Below are 18,342 nucleotides of genomic sequence, written 5' to 3' on the forward strand. Positions count from 1 at the left end.
TCGAGGGGTTTGGCAGAGCCCTGGGGCTGGGGGGGACGGGTGGAGGAGGCTCCTGGGAGCCCAGAGGGGAGAGGGGGCCTGGGCAGGGAGAGCGGGGTCACCTCGGGGCTGGGGGAGGAGGAGGAAGAGGAGGGTTCATGGAGGAGGAGGAAGAAGAGGAAGAGGAGGGTTCATGGAGGAAGAGGAGGGTTCATGGAGGAGGAAGAGGAAGAGGCGGGTTCATGGAGGCGGAAGAGGAAGAGGAGGGTTCATGGAAGAGGAGGGTTCATGGAGGTGGAAGAGGAAGAGGAGGGTTCATGGAGGCGGAAGAGGAAAAGGAGGGTTCATGGAGGGGGAAGAGGAAGAGGATTTATGGAAGAGGAAGAGGAGGGTTCATGGAGGAGGAAGAGGAGGCGGAGGGTTCATGGAGGAAGAAAAGGAAGAGGAGGGTTCATGGAGGAAGAAGAGGAAAAGGAGGGTTAATGGAGGAAGAAGAGGAAGAGGAGGGTTCATGGAGGAGGAAGAGGAGGGTTCATGGAGGCGGAAGAGGAAGAGGAGGGTTCATGGAGGCGGAAGAGGAAGAGGAGGATTCATGGAGGAAGAAGAGGAAGAGGAGGGTTCATGGAGGAGGAGGAGGAAGAGGAAGAGGAGGATTCATGGAGGAGGAAGAGGAAGAGGAGGGTTCATGGAGGAGGAAGAGGAAGAGGAGGATTCATGGAGGAGGAAGAGGAGGGTTCATGGAGGCGGAAGAGGAAGAGGAGGATTCATGGAGGAGGAGGAAGAGGATGGTGGTTTCTGGAGGAGGAGGAAGAGGAGGCTTCCTGGAGGAAGAGGAGAGTTTCTGGAGGAGGAAGAGGAGGATGGTGATTCTTGGAGGAAGGAGGAAGATGTTTCCTGGAGGAAGATGATGGCTCCTGGAGGAAGATGATGTTCCTGGAGGAAGATGATGTTCCTGGAGGAAGATGATGGATCCTGGGAAGGAGGAGAGTTCTTGGAGGACGATGGTGACCCCAGGAGGAAACGGTGGCTCCAGGAGGAAGATGATGGAAGCCGGAGCTTCCTTCCGGGCTCACCTGGAGCTTCCCAATGGATTTGGGCACTGGGGAGAAGCTGTGAGAGAACGGGAGGAGCAGTGGATCCTGGGAGGAGCAGGGGATCCCAAGAAGAGCAGGAGATCCCTTCCCTGTGAGATTAGATCCTGGAAAGAGCAACGGATCCAATCCCAGGAGGAGTGGTGGATCCCTTCCCTGAGAGCAGAGATCCCAGGAAGATCAGTGGATCCCTTCCCTGTGAGCTCCCTGCACCATCCCAAGGAATCCCTGTGGGATTTTCTGCCAGCTGGGATCCCACCCTAACCCAGCCCTAAGGAACATCTGCAATAATCACCCAGGAAGAGAGTGGGAAACACCTGGGATCTGCTGGGGATCCAGTGGGGATCCAATGTGGATCAAATGTAGATTTGTGATGGATCCAGTGCGGGTCTGAAATGGATCCAGTGTGGATTTATTTTTGATCCCGTGTGGATCTGAAGTGGATCCAGTGTGGATTTATTTTGGATCCAGTGTGGATCTGGAGTGGATCCCGTGTGGATTTATTTTGGATCCAGTGTGGATTCAGCCCCACATCCCCTGGGCTGAGCTCGGATCTGGATGGGGCTGGGAGGACATTTTGGATTTTCCCGTTGGGTTTGGCCGAGGGAAGCGGCGATGAAATCCTTGGAGAGGCTCTGAAAGGACAAAAATCACAGAAATAACGGGACTGGATCCACAAAATTCCACCCCAGCCCCCCAGGAGGGGCTCAGGGGAAATCCAGGCAGGATGGAGGCGCTGGAAACGCTGGGAATTCCCCCAGGAACTCGCTTTTCCTTGGATCTGAGAAGGAATAAAGGAGAAAAGCCAGAGCTGATTGTTCCCATGGAGGAGTTTTTGCTTTTCCATCTCCTTCTCCATTTCCTTCTCCATTCTCTTCAATTTCCTTCTCCTTTTCCTTCTCCATTTCCTCTTCTTTCTCCTTTTCCTTCTTCTCCATTTCCTTCTCCACTTCCTTTTCCTTCTCCATTTCCATCCCCTGCAGGGTGGGAACAATTCCCTCCCATCCAGTCTGGGTCTTTCACTGCTGTGATGGCAGAAAATCCCCGAATTCTGTAATTTCATCCCCCAAACCCCCTCAAATCCCAAATAAAACCCCCTGGAGCCGAGGCTGGTACAGTGAATAAGCCATTTTTATTTTTTGTCCTGTGCTCACAACAATCTCTCTTCTCTCCCTGACAGGTCACAGATCATTCAAATCAAAAAAAGTTTCTAAGAGGAAAAAAAAAAATAATAATTTAAACCACACGCACAGGGCTCTCTCTCCATTCCAACCTCCCCACATCCCAACTTGTGCTTCATTCCCGGGAAGCTGGAAGGGGCTCGGGGCTCCCATCCAGCCAATCCCAGCTCCAAACATTCCCAAAAAAACCTGGAAAAACATTCCCACAAACCCACACACATCTTGCCAGCGGGCCTTCCCTGCTGCTTTCCCAGGTGGAACAACCACCCTGGAATCCTCCTCGGATCCCGTGCACAGGACTGGCTCGGAAAAGCCGTTATTTTATTTTATTTTATTTATTTTTTAAGCTTTTTTTTTTTTGCTTTTTTTTTTTTAATTTCTATTTTTTTTTGTTTGTTTCTATTTTTTTTTCTCTGGTTGCTGGTAAAGTCAGAACACTCCCAGCTGTGCTATATGGAAATACAGCTCTAGGATGGTCTCCGAGGTGTGGAGACCTGACAGTGATCAAGGCACTACCCCCACCCCCCTCCTGAAAAACAAAGGAAGTCAGACCAACACCTCTAGGGACAGAAGAGAATCCTATAATGTGATCACACGGTTACACGGAATCTTTATGGCAAAGAGAACATTGAGCAGCTTTGAACGTTTGGGCTTCTCCCTTTTTTTTGTTTAGTTTTTTTTTTTTTTTAAGTTTTTTTTTTTAAGATTTTTTTTTGTTGGTTTTTTTTTTTACTCAACACAAGCACTTCTAGACCCTAAAAGGGGGAGGGGAAAAAAAAAACTCAAGGCTGGAACCCCCACAAACCCCAAGCGCGGTGACGGGACGGGGACCTGCAGGTGTCGAAGGCTCCAGGTGCCACCCCAGGGTTGGGATCGGGGTCCCAGCGCTCCCCTTGTGCTGTTCCTGACCCAAAAATTCCTCCCCAGGAGAAGCAGGCGGGGGCTGAGCGCTCAGGAATGGATCCTGCTGCTCCTCCCTCCCTTCCCAATCCCCCTGGGATGGTTTTGCTGCCCTTTCCCCTGGCTCTGAGCCTCCTCGGGCAGGGAAGGGTTAATGGAAGTCACCCCCTGGCTCTGAGCCTCCTCGGGCAGGGAAGGGTTAATGGAAGTCACGCCACTTTTGTGTCTCTGCACGTGTGCCCTGGTCTGATCTCTGATCATCGAGGAAGGAGAAATCTGGAATATCTCACACACACCGATGGCAAAAACGGGGCTGGGATAAAAGGAAAAAAACGGGAAAAAAAAGCAAAAAAGAACCAAAAAAAAAAGGGGGCCAAAAATAAAAATAAAAACAACCAACTACCTGAAATCACAGAACTTTGGAAGTTCAGAAAAACGTCTCTCCTATAACTTGGTTTGAAGTCCATTCTCTTAAATCTCCTTTTTTTTTCTTGTTTTTTGTGGGTTTTTTCTCTTACTTAAAGCCAGTTCCTAACAGTAGTTTGTTTTTTTTTTTCTTTTTTTTTTTTTTTTTTTTGTTTTATCCACCTCGTGCCAAACCTCCCCAGCAGCGACGCCAGCTCGTCCCTGCTCTCCCCCGGCCGCTCCCGGGGGGCTGGGCGGTGGCAGCCGGGCTCGGTGTGTGTGTGTGGGGTGAGCTCCGTCCCCCCGCTCTCCGGGACGGCCGCTCCCGCAGCAGCAGCAGCAGCAGCAGAGTCCCCGGTGCGCGCCGCGTGCGGTTCCAGAAGACAGAATCGGATAAGAAGGCATCAAAGTTCCCCTCCGCAAGCAACTTCCAGGCTCGGCCCTCATCCCAGCTCTCCCTTCCGCCGCCGCCTTCACTTCCTCCTGTCCTTCTGCTTGCGCTCCTGGCGCCGCGGCTGCGGCTCGGCGGGCGCGGGCGCGCGGGGGATGAGCAGCACGCTGCCGTCGCTGCCGTACTGCAGCGCGTACCGGCTGGGCGAGTAGGGCCGGCCCTGCTCGTCCCGCAGCCGCCCGAACACCTCCTGGTACAAGCTCTGCACTTTCTGCTTCATCTGCCGGATGGATTTGAGGAATTCCACCTTCTCCCTGAGCAGTTTGGATTTGTCGCGCTGCAGCTCCTCCACGTCGCGCTCCAGGTTGAGGATGGTGTCCAGTTTTCTCTTGCGGCAGTTCTGCGCCGCCATCTTGTTCTTGCCGCGCCGGCGGATGTCGCGGATGAGGCTGAGCTGGGCCTCGCTCAGCTGGTACTTGGACAGCAGCTCGTTGAACTCCTCCACGGGCAGGTTGATGATTTTGTCGTTGGTGAAGGGGATCTTCATGGCCCTGGCGCGGTGCTCGTCGCGGCTCAGCTGCTTGTCCAGCAGCTCCGACGGTTTTTCCTTGCCGCTCTTCTTGCCGGCGCCGGGCGCTTTGGGCTCCTCGGGGTCCAGGGCGCCCGGGGCCATGTTGTAGGTGTGGTTGTGGCCAACGTGCTCCAGGTAAGGCAGGTAATGGAGCTGAGCCGGGTCCTGGTAGCTCATGCGGCAGAACTTGCTGTACTCTGGCTGGTAGCCAACCGCCCCTTCCGCTTCCTCAAAGTCCACGTTCTCCGAGTCCGAGCTGTAGCCCACGGCGCCTTCCTCGGAAAACGAGGAGGAGGAAGAGGATGAAGAGGAAGAGGACGACGAGGACGAGGCTTCGGAGCTGCTCAGGGACGCAGGGCTGTGGCCGGAATCCAGGGAAAGACCTGAGTCGGAATCGAACTCCTCCTCCAGCTGCGAGGCCTGCACGGGGTTGAAGCCCTCCTCGATGGCCAAGTCCATCAGGCTGATCTCATCCAGCATGGCCTCGTCCAGGAGCCCTCCCAGGGGGTCGGGCAGCTCGGGCCCGGCCGTCTCGTTGCCCGTGCTGTTCATCTGGGGCGGGAAGAAGATCCCGCTCAGGTTGGTGGAGCCGAAGGTGCTGTTGAGGCCGGTGGAGTTGTCGGGCGCCAGCTGCAGCAGGGCCGAGCCGCCCGCCATGGAGGAGGGGCTCTCCATGTCCGAGCTGAAGAGGGAGAAGTCCTGGGAGCAGCTGCCCAGCGAGGCCTGATGCAGGCTGACGTTCTGGTTGATGGGCGTGCCGGCGGCCAGGCTGTAGTTGGACGCCAGGAGGTCACCACCGGTGCCGCCGTAGAGGCTCTCGGCGCTCGTGCTGTTCACCTCCATGGCCTGCAAGAGACGCGGGCACAGCTCGGTGGAGGAGCCAAGGACGCTTCCAGATCCCAACAAGGAGCTCGCAGACGCCGTGGGGACAGCGAGGTGTCACCGCAGCGTCACCACCGCAGCGTCACCGCGCCGGCCAGCACCCGAAATCGCGGCCACACCTGGAGGGACAAAGCCCTTCCTGCCCCTCCCCGAGCTCACCTGCATCTCCATGATGGACATCAGGTCCTGCCACTGCTGCTCCAGGTCGAAGGGAGACTCGGTCTCGGCCAGGAGAGGGGACAGCGGGCTGGGGCCCGGGGCCCGGCTCTGCCCGGGCACGGCTTCGCTCAGGGCGGAGACATCCGCAGCTGGGAACTGAGCACGCCAGGGAAACATCAGGGCTGGAGTGTGGGGATGATCAGGGAGGCTTGGGGACGCTCAGGGACACTGAGGGACATTCAGGGATGGAAACTCGGGGATGTTTAGGGATGCTCAGGGATATCTGGGAATGCTCACGGATGTTCAGGGACACTTGGGATGCACACGGACGCTCAGGGATGGAAACTCAGGGATGCTCAGGGACACTTGGGGATGCACAGGGACATTCAGGGATGCACAGGGACATTCAGGGATGCTCAGGGATATTTGGAGATTCTCAGGGAGGCTCAGGGATGGACACTCAGGGTTGCACAGGGATGGGCTCTCAGGGATGCTCGGGACTGCACAGGGATACTCAGGGATGGACGTTCAGGGATGTTCAGGGATTCTCAAGGATGCTCAGGGATGCAGCCACCCCCCAGCCCAGCGCCCTTCCCGCCCGCTTTGCCACGAACTAACGAGGAGCAAAACCAGGAGGCTTTAATTAATCACAGCCCCCCCTCCCCGGGCGGTTTCGCAGGATGCCTGGAGCCTCCTGGAGCAGCCAAACCCAATCTGCCGCTGCGGGAGAAGTGCAGGAGGCACCGAAATCCCAGCGAGGGAGGCAGGGAGAGCCTCGGGATGGACCCTGCGGGCTCACCTCGGAATTGTCCCCGAAAGGGAAGGTGGCCTCCAGCAGCCTAAGGCACTCCTCCAGGGACAGGGCTGTCTGATCCTCCGCACCGGGCACCTGCGGGGAGAGGAGACACACGGCGTGGGAGCCGCGGGCTCGGGGAGGTGCTGCTGAGGAATCAGCTCCCTTCCAGCAGGGCTCCATCACAGCACATCCAAAAAAGAGCCAGAGCCCCACCCAGTGCTCCTTCGCTGGCTCCATCCTCCCGCTCCAGGCTACGGGAAAGCGCCACCGCTGCCGCTCCCGCTCCTGTCCCCTCCGGCCACGCAGGCCAGGGGGACTCTGCAGCTGCCCACAGGGACACGGCCGGCCCTGCCCAAATCCTGCTGCCCACCTGGGCAAACCCTGCTGCTGCCGCTGCTGCTGGAACAGCCCCCGCACAGGCACCGGCACACCGGAGGGCCCCGGGAGCGCAGCCCCCAGCCCGGCCCAGGGCTGTTACCTGCGCAGGGAAACTCTCCCCGGTCTCTCCATCAACTAGCGGGATTCTATCCAAGACCTCATTCCCTGCACTCCTCCAGCTGTCCCCGCGCTCCCTCCCATCGCTCAGCTCTTTGTCCACTTCGCTCTCTTTCTGACGGTGGCTGTAGTCAAAAATCTCTCGCCCAGCGCCGAGATCAATATCCTGTCTCCACAGGATGTCAATCAAATCGATGTCCTGCAAGACAGACCACATTTCCTTCAGCCCCCTGGCCTAGGAGGAGCGGGAGGAGGGGGGGGGGGGATCCCCACCCAGCGGCCCCTCCCCAGGGACCCCCCGCCCGGCCCGCAGCCCACCCGCCGGGCCCCCCTCCTCCTCCTCCGCCGCCGGGGCTCCGGAGCCCCGCGGGCCGGCCGGGAGCGGCTCTGCGGGCTCCGCATGGCCGGTGCTGCCCTGCCCGCCGCCCATGGCCGCCCGCCCGCCGCCGGGGGAGGCGGCGGGGGCCGCCCGGGCCCGCGTCGCGGCGGTGGCTGCGCCGTGCCCGCCTTGCATCAGCCCGTGGTGCCATCCCGGCCATTTGCATAAGGGGTGGGGTGGCAGGAAAATCCCCGCATTCCCACCCACCTGATGCAACTTGAGCCGCCGCCGCTGCTGCTCCGCCGGGCCCCTGCCCGCTCCCCGCCGGCACCGGGCTGCCCGCAGCCCCCCGGGCACCCTCCCGCAGTCCCCCGCTGCTCGGGGCGGCCCCGGTACCTTTCTCATGTCCCCAGCTGCCGCCCGGGCCGCGGCGCACGCCGATCATGGTCCCCGGGGGAGGAAGAGGAGGAGGAGGAGGAGGCGGCGGGGCGGGCTGGCCGGGGCGCGGCGCCGCGCACGCATCGCCGGCCGGGGCGGCGGCGGCGGCGGCAGCGGCGGGGGGAGCCGCGCTCCGCTCCGCCCCACCGGCCACAGGTGCCCGCGCGGCCCCGCTGCGGCGGCAGCAGCCGCCCCCGCCCCCGGTGCGGCGGATGCTGCTGTGGCTGCGGCGGCGGCCCCCGGGGCCGGGAGGGGCTCGGCGGGGCCGGGAGGGGCTCGGGAGGGACCGGGAGGGGCTCGGGAGGGACCGGGAGGGGCTCGGCGGGGCCGCCCCCCCCCCCCAACCCTCCCCCCGCCGTTCCCGGCTGCGGCGGCCGCCAAGCCCCGCCCCCTCCGCCAGACCACGCCCCCTCCCTGCCGGGATGCGGCGCGCCCGGGCCACGCCCCCTCCGCCGATGGCCCCGCCCCGCCCCGGGCGGTGGTCGCGACCAATCAGCGCTAACGGGGGCCGCCGCCCTGACCAATCAGCGCCGGCGGGGGCTGCCCGCTCAGCCAATCAGCGCCCGCCCGGCGCCCACCGGGCCGCGCCCCCGCCCTGGCGCAGCGGGGCCGCCCCCCCCCACCCCCCCCCCCGGCCCCGCCCGCACCGCACCGGGAATGGGGAACGGGGGGGGCGGGGAACACCGGGACCCCCGGCCCGGGCTCCGACACAGCCCGGGGTCACCTTGGCCACGTCCCCCGGGACACCCCGGCCCAGAGTGCGCGACCCCCGGGGAGCCCCCTCCTCTCTTCCCCACACCCCGGTGCTCCTCGCCCCGGGCACGCCCCGGGCCCGGTAACCGCGGCCAAGTGTAAGGAGATCCCCCCGCCGGGGGGGGGGGGGGGTGACGGCGCTGAGCCCCCGCAGCTCATCACATGCCCCACGTATTTTTATCCTCGTGTTGTGGAAACGGCCCCGGGCACGGAGCCTCCGCCGCCCTCCCCACCCCCAATGCTGCAGAGGGAAGCGCTGGGATTTAATCCCAGCTTTGTCTTTAACCCCGGCTCAAAATGGGCATTTTTTTATCCGTGGGATAAAAATCAAGTGGATTTCATAATTCCCCCGATCCCCCCCACCCGCCCCGCCCCGCTCTCCGGGTGCTGCAACGCCCAAAGAAAGAAAAAAAAAATAAATAAAAAAAATCCCCGCACAGCATTCCCGGAGCGAGTTCCAGCTTCCCAAAATTATTTATATCGCCCGTATTCCCCCGGCAAGGTCGCGCCTGGGCCGCGCACAACCCACCGGGAGTCGCAATGTGCCAGAAAAAGTCATGGAAAAATTTCCAGCCCGGCCCCTGGAGCCATCTGCAGCTCCATCCCGGGAGGGGAGAGCCCTGCGGAGCTGCCGGGATATTCCCGGTGCCAAGATTTGCGCCTTGCTCCGCGTTTTCCAAAGAGTCAGGGTGACAAAAAAAAAATTAAAAAATAAAAAAAAAAAATCCCCAAAATGAAAATGTGGGAGTTGGGGGGAGGGAGGGCGCTGGGATGGGGTGAGGGAGTGACGTGGGAGCCAGACGGGATTTCCTGGAGCGACAGCGGGCTCTGCTCTGTCCGGCACCGCTTTGGGGAGAAATCCTGGGAAACGGAGCCGGGAGGGGAGCGGGGATGGGGGAGAGCCGGGATTTGGGGGGAAATTATGGAAAACAGCCCTGAGAGGGAGCGGGGATGGGGAAGAACCGGGATTAGAGGAAGGTGCGGCCGCAGATCTCCCGCACCCACCCCTCCCTGATTCCCAGCCCGGCTCCCACTCCCTGCACATCCAGGCCCCGGGAGGCCTCTGGAAAAACGGCAGCTCCCAGCTCTCTCCTCCTGAATTCCCCCAAATCTGATCCCGGTTTTCCTGCCCATGGATCCCTCTGAAAACGGCAGCTCCCAGTTCCTCTCCTCTTGAATTCCCCCAAATCTGATCCTGGGTTTTCTCCCCATGGATGCCTCTGGAAACGGCAGCTCCCAGTTCCTCTCCTCCTGAATTCCCCAAAATCTGATCCCGGTTTTTCTCCCCATGGATGTCTCTGAAAGCGGCAGCTCCCGGCTCTCTCCTCCTGAATTCCCCCAAAATCTGATCCCTGATTTCCAGTCCCCGACTGCCGGAAGCTCCTCAGAGCCAGGAATCCCAAATTCAGGAAGGGCGGCGGAGCCTTCCCGGAGTGACCTTGCCCAAGGCGAGGATCCGGCCGATCCCTCGCCATTCCCGGGAATCCCCCGGGATCAGCACAAGGTGGGGACGTTCCCGTGCCCCTCCGGCACCGCCAAGGTCGCAGCTGCCAGCCCAGAGCGGGATTTTCCCCCTGGAAATCCCTGGAAACCCGCAGGGAAAAGCGGGATGACATTCGCAGGGCTCCGGCTCTGTCACTGCGGTGCTGCCCACACCCATCCCCACCCCGATCCCAAATCCCAAATCCCAAATCCCGATCCCAGTCTCTGCTCCTGCTGCTGCTGCACCACACGGCAGGGCTGGGCAGGGCAGAGCCGTGCTGCAAGGACCTGAGCATGTGGATCAGCACTGACCAGTCCCATTCCTTGACCCTGCAAGGACCTGAGGGTGTGATTAGTACTGACACCTTCTCTTCATGGCCCTGCAAGGACCTGAGGATGTGGATCAGCAGTGACACCCCCATTCTTTGACCCTGGAAGGACCTGAGGATGTGCATCAGCAACGACCAGTCCCATTCCACAGACCTGCAAGGACCTGAGGATGTGGATCAGCACTGACACCCCCATTCCATAGTTCTGCAAGGACCTGAAGATGTGCATCAGCACTGACATCCTCTCTCCACAGCCCTGCAAGGACCTGAGGCCATGGATCAGCACTGACACCCTCTCTCCATGGCCCTGAAAGGACCCAAGGCCATGGAACCAACACTGACACCCACACTCCTTGACCCTGAAAGGACCTGAAGATGGGAATCACCACTGACACCCCCTTTACAACCCTGAAAGGACCTGAAGATGGGAATCACCACTGACACCCCCTTTACAACCCTGAAAGGACCTGAGGATGCGAATCACCACTGACATCCCCGTTCCCTGACACTGGAAGGACCTGAAGCCATGGATCAGCACTGACACCCCTGCAAGGACCCCAGGCCACAGATCAGCACTGACACCCCCATTCCCTGACCCTGCCAGGACCCCAGGCCATGGCTCAGCACTGACACCCCCATTCCCTGACCCTGCCAGGACCCCAGGCCGTGGCTCAGCCCCCAGGCCCCACACAGGCTGTGCTGTGCCCAAGGCAGAACCACAGCAGAGCTTCCAGGGCCTGGAATCGCATCCCAACCTTCCCAAAGGTCCTGGAAAACCTTCCCAAAGCAGGAAAATCAAACCCACTCCCAGGGCAGCTCTGCTGGGCGGGCTGGGGAGGAAAACAGAGAGAGGAACTGGATCTGGGGAGGAAAACTGAGTGAGGAGCTGGATTTGGGGAGGAAAACTGAGCAGGAACTGCATCATGGGGAGGAAAATCGAGCAGGAACTGGAAAATGGAGAGGAAAACATAGAGGAACTGGATGTGGGGAGGAAAACTGAGAGAGGAGCTGGATTTGGGGAGGAAAACAGAAAGGAACCAGCTCCTGGGGAGGAAAACTGAGCAGGAACTGGATCATGGGGAGGAATAGTGAGTGAGGAACCAGCTCTTGGGAAGGAAAACTGAGAGGAGCCGGCTCCTAGGGAGGAAAACTGAGAGAGGAGCTGGCTCCTGGCCAGGCTCCAGCCCAGCAACCCAGGCACCTGCTCCACACCTGGGCCAGGGCTCTTTCCCAACACTGCTGTTTATTTCCCAGCTGCACTGATGGCTTTCCCAATTTCCCAATCCCCAGAGTCACGAGGGGCCCTCAGCTCCTTCCCCCTCCTTTCACTGCTCCTCTGGAGCCAGAAGGGAGCAGACAAAAAGGGAAAATCGCCCTGGAATTACCCCCGGAGCGCTGAAACCGAGCCGTGATTCAGGATTGCGACATTCCCGAGTGCCAAACGCAGCAACATCCAAAGTTCTGCTCGTTGAGAAGCCAAAACCCTCCCTTCAACCAACCAAAAAAAAAAACCCCAAACCCCTTTTTCCTACCTCCTTGGTGAGATCTCCATTGACAGGCGCTGCCACAGCTCCCAGATCCTCCAGCTCTTCCCCAAAGCCCTGCTCAGCTCCGCTCTCCCTCACTCCGCCGTCCCCAGCGCCTCCATCCTGCACGGCCCCGGGCTGCCCTCCGGACACGGCTCCCTCGGGATCTCTGTGCACCAGCCAGGCACTGACCTCGGTGCTGGGCACCTGGAACCTGTCCAGAGCCCTCACCTGGCTGAGCAGGCGGCGGGCAGTGAAGTAATAGTCCAGCTCGACGCTCTTTGGGTGGATGCCATATCCGTCCAAGGTGTTGCGCAGGTTGTGGAACTGGGTCTGGGTGTAGGCAGAGCTCTGGCCCAGGATGATCTCCCGCAGGGGAGGGAGCTGGGAATTCAGGTAGGTGTCCACGTCCACGCGCACGCCGATGAGGCTCAGCAGGATGGTGAACTGGATCAGGCCCTCGGTGAAGTATTTCTTCAGAGAGAGCATTTCTGGTGGAGGAATTAAAAAAAAAAAACAAAAGGAAAAATAAGGAATGAAGTTGGGAATTCCAACAAGGTGGAGGAGGAGGAGGAGGGTGAAGCCTCCACACAACAGGTTGGGTGGGTTTGGCTTTGCTCTGCCCCACTTTCAAACACTCCCTGCCTGCTAAAAACCAGGAGAACCTGAGGTTGGGCAGGTTTTCCCAGGCTGTTTGTGCCCCCCAAAACCTGGAGAGATCCAGGAGAAAAAGTTCAAAGAATGCTCCAAATGTTTCTTAGTTCAACAGGGTTTGGTTTTTTCTCTGAGAAGTCAGGAAATCAGTGCGTGGAAAACCGGAGAAAACCAAAGTTCAAACATGGGAACTCTCCCCAGCAGCTCCACCCTCGCCTTTCCCTTTTGTTTTTATCACGCGGAATTCCACGTTCCATGTGACTTACTGTCCGAAAACTCCACATGCAGCGACTTCCTCTGTCCCCCCGCGGCTCCCCAGGCTCCGGGACGGGCTCTGCTCCTTCCAGCAGCTCCTCCTTCCCTTCTCCGGCTCCTCTCCTCTCCCTCTTCTGCTCCCGACGCTTTTTGAAGGAGCCTTTTATGAGTCAAAGGTCCCGAGCATGGGAAGGTCCAAAGACTCCAACGCTCCTGGCTGCGATTTCATCAGCAGCTGAAATGTAACCAGAGAACAAACACGGTAACACCGGGCCACCACCCAGCCCACGGCCCTGCCCGCACGGCGCCTTCCCACCCCAAAATCCCAGGGAATTCCGCTGCGATTCCCGATTTTCCTCGGCCTCGGCCGAGTTACCTTTGGGGACAACACTGTCCACGCTTCCCCTGCCCGCGCTATTCTTAGGCTGGTGCGTCAACTTCCCGCTGGCTGAAGGAATCCGGCTCGCTTGGCTTTGCTCAGCCCGGCTTTCCAGCGGGGCCGGGGCTTTTCCATAAAAACACCGGGAGCGCTCCCGGGCCCGCCCCGCTCCCACCGCCCGCAGCGCGCCGGGGCGGCTCCCGCCGAGCGGGGAGAAGCGCCCGAGCCCCGTGCGGCTCCACGAGGGGGTTTGGGGAGGGGGGGGGGATCCCCGATTTTGGGGTGTCCCCGATTTTGGGGTGTCCCCGGTTTCGGGGGGTTCCCCCACGTGCGCTCCCCGCTCCCTTTTCGCGGGGCCCTTTAAGACCCCACGTGACCTCAACACCCCCCCACCCCCCCCAACCGGCGCGCGCGCGCGCGGCGCCACGTGACCCCGCCCCACCCGCGCGCGCGCTCCCGCGGGCCCCGCCGTCCCCCGCTCAGCGCCGCCCGCCCCGCCCCGCCCCGCGCACGCCGCCACCGCCACCCCCGTGCCCTCCGCACGCCACCCCCGCACTCTCCACCACGGATCCGCCCCCGCCGGTACCCGCCGGGTTCCGCCGCCGCTCCGGCCCCGCCGCCGCCGCCGCCGCTCCCGCTCCCCGCCCCGGCCCAACCGCCCCCCCCCCCCCGCCCGCCTCGCGCGGCGCCGCCGCCAATCACCGCCCGCCGAGGGGAGGCGGGAGCGAGGCGCGGACCAATGGGAAGAGAGCGGCGGAGAGTTGTTCCCGCCTCCCCGTCGCCGCTTTGATTGGCAGGAGAACTGACAAATGGGCGTGCGAGGAGGCGCGGGCGGCCCTCGCGCTCGGCGCGGCTGAGCCAATGGGAAATTAGAAGCGGGGTATCGCGGCTCGCCCCGCTGTGCGATTGATTGACAGCAAGTCCGCCCAATGGCGCTCAAAGTCTTTACTGAGTGACAGCAGCGTTAACCAATGAGATGAGGCACAAAATTCGCGCGCTTGAGTGGCAGTCGCACGCACCAATCGCTGCAGGGCGGCGGCACCGCCCCCTCGCTCTGCAGCCGTTGCCGCGGCAACGGGCGCCCCGGGCCCTCAGCGGGGTGAGGCCGCCATGGCGGGGCCGCCGAGCCTGAGGAGGCCGCACCGCGCCCGGGAGGCGCTTCCGAGCCGGCTCCTCAGCCTTGTTTCCTTGTTTCCTTGTTTCCTTGGAGATTTGGGGGTGCTGGATCTGTAGGAAAGAGGTGGAAAAGCGCTGCTGGCACCAGGCCCTGTCCGTTCCCTTCCAGGGTCATCAACCCCTGAACCACCCTGAAACCCCATAACCTAATTAAACAGCCAGGGAGCAGGGTTCAGAGCCGGCAAAGGTCGTTCACCCTTTCCCACATGGATCTGTGTGGGATTCCTGTCAAGTACATAACATATTACTGGCTTTTCACAGCTATTGAAATAAATGCTATATGTGTAATATTAAAATTGATTTTCTGTATAAATATAAGTTCTTCTAATAACAAAAACATAAATTTTTAAAAAATAATATGCTAAAACTACCCGCCTAGTTGAGATAACAGCCCAAGAACGTGTAATGAGGGCCCTACAATTAACACAACAATTATCGACACCAACTACAAAAGGCCGAGACCACCACCCAAATTAAAAACTAATTTTAAAAAAATTCAAACCACAAGCCAAAAAACACGCATGCTCTAAAAAAGCAAACCCATAAAGTAACCACTCTAAATAATTCCCCAATTTTTTTACTGTACAAAAAAACCTATAAATACGCAACAAATTAATGTATTGTAAAGTATATTTTAAAAAGCATTCTGAAACAACAGAGTGCTTGCCAAGCACCCAAGTTTTAACCCTTTACTTTATGTGTGTCTCCTGTTGTTTTTTTATTAAACCTTTTAAAATTTACATAAATACTTTTCACACTGCCCATCCCAGCTCCACACGGGATTCCTGTGCGTTCCCACACGGATCTGTGTGCGATTCCTGCTCCTTCAGCTCTTCCCAAATTGATCCCTGTAGGATTCCTGCCCGTTTTCCCCTTCCCACATCAATCCCTGTGAAATTCCTGCCCTTTCACCCTTCCCACATGGATCCACACAGGATTCCTGCCCATCCCTGCTCCTGGGATGGATTCCTGCCCTTTCACCCCTTCCCAAATCAATCCCTGTGAGATTCCTGCCCGTTCTCTCTCTCTCACTTGGATCCACACAGGATTTCTGCTCCTTTACCCCTTTCCACATGGATCCACACAGGATTCCTGCCCTTTCTCCCATTCCCAAATCGATCCCTGTGAGATTCCTGCCTGTTCTCCCCTTCCCACACAGATCCACCTGAGATTCCTGCCCATTCTCCCATTCCAAAATCAATCCACGTGGGATTTCTGTTCCTTTACCCCTTCCCAAATTGATTCCTGTGAGATTCCTGCCTGTTCTCCCTCTCTCATACGGATCCACGCTGGATTCCTGCCTGTTCCTGCCCCTAGGATAGATTCCTGCCCGTTTTCCCCTTCCCAAATTGATCCCTGTAGGATTCCTTCTCCTTCACCCCTTCCCAAATTGATCCCTGTGAAATTCCTGCCTGTTCTCCCTCTCTCACTTGGATCCACACAGGATTCCTGCCCATCCCTGCTCCTGGGATGGATTCCTGCCCGTTCTCCTGTTCCCAAATCGATCCTTGTGAAATTCCTACCCATTCTCCTCTTCCCAAATCAATCCCTGTGAGATTCCTGCCTGTTCTCCCCTTCCCACACGGATCCACCTGAGATTCCTGCCCATTCTCCCATTCCAAAATCAATCCACGTGGGATTTCTGTTCCTTTACCCCTTCCCAAATTGATTCCTGTGAGATTCCTGCCTGTTCTCCCTCTCTCATATGGATCCACGCAGGATTCCTGCCTGTTCCTGCCCCTAGGATAGATTCCTGCCCGTTTTCCCCTTCCCAAATTGATCCCTGTGAAATTCCTGCCCTTCCACCCCTTCCCACATGGATCCACCTGAGATTCCTGCCCATCCCTGCTGCTGAGATGGATTCCTGCCCTTTCTCCCCTTCCCAAATCGATCCACATGGGATTCCTGCCCTTCCACCCCTTCCCAAATCAATCCCTGTGAGATTCCTGCCCGTTCTCCTCTTCCCAAATTGATTCCTGTGAGATTTCCGTCTGTTCTCCCCCTCTCATTTGGATCCACACAGGATTCCTGCTCCTTTACCCCTTCCCACATGGATCCACACAGGATTCCTGCCCTTTCTCCCATTCCCAAATCGATCCCTGTGAGATTCCTGCCTGTTCTCCCCTTCCCACACAGATCCACCTGAGATTCCTGCCCATTCTCCCATTCCCAAATCAATCCACGTGGGATTTCTGTTCCTTTACCCCTTCCCAAATTGATTCCTGTGAGATTCCTGCCTGTTCTCCCTCTCTCATATGGATCCACGCAGGATTCCTGCCTGTTCCTGCCCCTAGGATAGATTCCTGCCCGTTTTCCCCTTCCCAAATTGATCCCTGTAGGATTCCTTCTCCTTTACCCCTTCCCAAATTGATCCCTGTGAAATTCCTGCCTGTTCTCCCTCTCTCACATGGATCCACACAGGATTCCTGCCCATCCCTGCTCCTGGGATGGATTCCTGCCCTTTCACCCCTTCCCAAATCGATCCCTGTTAAATTCCTGCCCTTTCACCCCTTCCCACACGGATCCACCTGATATTCCTGCCCGTCCCTGCTCCCAATCCCTGCCCAAATCCGTGCCAGCAGGTGGGAGGCCCGGGCAGCACCACCCAGCTCCTGCCATTCCTGCCCATCCCAGACGCTCTTCCCTGCCCCACAATCCTGCCAGGACAAACAGGATGCCACAGACCATGGTTCATCCAAGGGGAGAAAAAACAAACGTGGAAAAACCGGCGTGGGATCCGACACCAGGTCAGGTTTTCCCAAGGTTTTCCTGGCTGTTTGTGCCCCCCAAAATCTGGAGAATTCCAGGGATGAGTCTAGGGAGACAAAGGAAGGTGTTTGGGAGGTTGGAAATGCCTGGAACTCAGAGATTTTGGGTCATGCCCAACCTAAACCCCCTCCAGGATCGATTTTTGGGGATGTTTCCCACCCTAAACCCATCCTGGGTTGGATTTTGGGGGGTCTTGCCCCGCTGGTTAAAGATTTGGGGGTGTTGCCCACACTAAAACCTCCCTTGGTTGGATTTTTGGGGTGATGCCCACCATAAAGACCCCCCAGGTCGGAGATTTAGGGGTGTTTTCCACCCTAAACCCACTGTGGGTTGGATTTTGGTGGTGTTTTCCACCCTAAACCCATCCTGAGATGGAGATTCAGGGGTGTTGTTTGGATTTTTGGGTCGTGGCTCCAGCAAGACAGGGATGAATCCAGAGAAGGATTTTTTTTTGGTGGAGTGGAAGTGCCTGGATCCTGGAGATTTTTAAATCTCAGGTTTGCTCTGCTCCAGCTCCTGCCTGTCCCTAATCTGAGCTGGAAATCAGCCCAGGGAACGCCCTCTGGAGCGGGGAGTGCCCGACCCACGCCGGGAGCTGCCCCTGTGGGCAGCTGGGCCGAGAGATTTGGGGAGATTTCCCACCCTAAACCCACCCTGAGTTGGATTTTGGGGCTGTTTGCCACCCTAAACCCACCCTGGGTTGAACCTTGTGGGTTTTTTCCTACCCTAAACCCCCCTCTGGGTTGGATCTTGGGGACATTGCTCATCCTAAAGACCCACCAGGTTACAGATTTGGGGGTGTTTTTCACCCTAGAGCCCCTCTGAATTGGATTTTGGGGGTGATGCTCACCCCAAAGAACCCAAGGTTACAGATTTGGGGACACTGCCCACCCTAAACCCCCCCTGGGTTGAATTTTGGGAGTGTTTTCCACCCTAAACCCTCCCTAATTTGGATTTTGGGGGTAATGCCCACCCCAAAGACCCCCCAGGTTACAGATTTGGGGGTGCTGACCACCCTAAACCCACCCTGAGTTGGATTTTGGGGGTGTTTCCCACCCAGGTAATGATTTGGGGGATGTTTTCCACCCTAAACCCTCCCTGGATTGGATTTTGGGGGTGTTGCTCACCCCAAAGCCCTCCCAAGCAGGAGATTTGGGGGTATTTTCCACCCTAAACCCAACTTTGATTGGAAATTTTGGGGTGTTGCCACTCTAAACCCTCCCTGGGTTGGAGATTTGGGGGTGTTTTCCACCCCACTTCCCCTCTGGATTGGATTTTGGGGGTGTTTTTCTCCCTGCAGCACCCTGGGCAGTTTCCAGCCTGGAATTTGAGCCGGGCTTGTCCCTCCCAGGTTATTTTTAGTGTCCCCCAGGAGTATTTGGGGACAGCTGGCCCTCTCCCCGTGCCCACCT

The 18,342-nt window shown here is 58.6% G+C and overlaps 1 protein-coding gene across 5 annotated transcripts; it reads right to left on the minus strand.

The window, feature by feature from the left end:
• Positions 1–2,183: 2,183 nt before the first annotated feature.
• NFE2L1 (nuclear factor, erythroid 2 like 1) lies at positions 2,184–13,149 on the minus strand. 5 transcript variants are annotated; one of them, XM_033078936.2, is made up of 7 exons: positions 12,983–13,149; positions 12,618–12,841; positions 11,704–12,188; positions 6,834–7,049; positions 6,359–6,448; positions 5,560–5,715; positions 2,184–5,364 (listed from the first exon to the last, which is right to left on the minus strand). In XM_033078936.2, the coding sequence occupies exons 3-7, from the start codon at positions 12,184–12,186 to the stop codon at positions 4,030–4,032; spliced, it is 2,280 nt and encodes a 759-aa protein (XP_032934827.1). In that variant the 5' UTR covers positions 12,187–12,188; positions 12,618–12,841; positions 12,983–13,149; the 3' UTR covers positions 2,184–4,029. The 5 variants fall into 5 exon arrangements, with proteins under 5 accessions (XP_032934827.1, XP_032934828.1, XP_032934825.1 ...); XM_033078937.2 differs by lacking the exon at positions 6,834–7,049; XM_033078934.2 differs by lacking the exons at positions 11,704–12,188; positions 12,618–12,841; positions 12,983–13,149 and adding an exon at positions 8,890–9,057.
• Between the last annotated feature and the right edge of the window lie 5,193 nt (positions 13,150–18,342).

This window comes from Catharus ustulatus, chromosome 23, assembly GCF_009819885.2.
Source record: "Catharus ustulatus isolate bCatUst1 chromosome 23, bCatUst1.pri.v2, whole genome shotgun sequence".
Taxonomy (NCBI): domain Eukaryota; kingdom Metazoa; phylum Chordata; class Aves; order Passeriformes; family Turdidae; genus Catharus; species Catharus ustulatus.

Excerpts from the sequence above, each read along its gene's own strand:
- NFE2L1 (XM_033078936.2), bottom strand. The coding sequence starts at position 12,186 with ATGCTCTCTCTGAAGAAATACTTCACCGAGGGCCTGATCCAGTTCACC. Across the intron at positions 7,050-11,703 it reads ATGGAGATCTCACCAAGGAG|GACATCGATTTGATTGACAT; the intron begins GTAGGAAAAAGG and ends TCTGTCTTGCAG. Across the intron at positions 5,716-6,358 it reads CTTTCGGGGACAATTCCGAG|TTCCCAGCTGCGGATGTCTC; the intron begins GTGAGCCCGCAG and ends TGGCGTGCTCAG.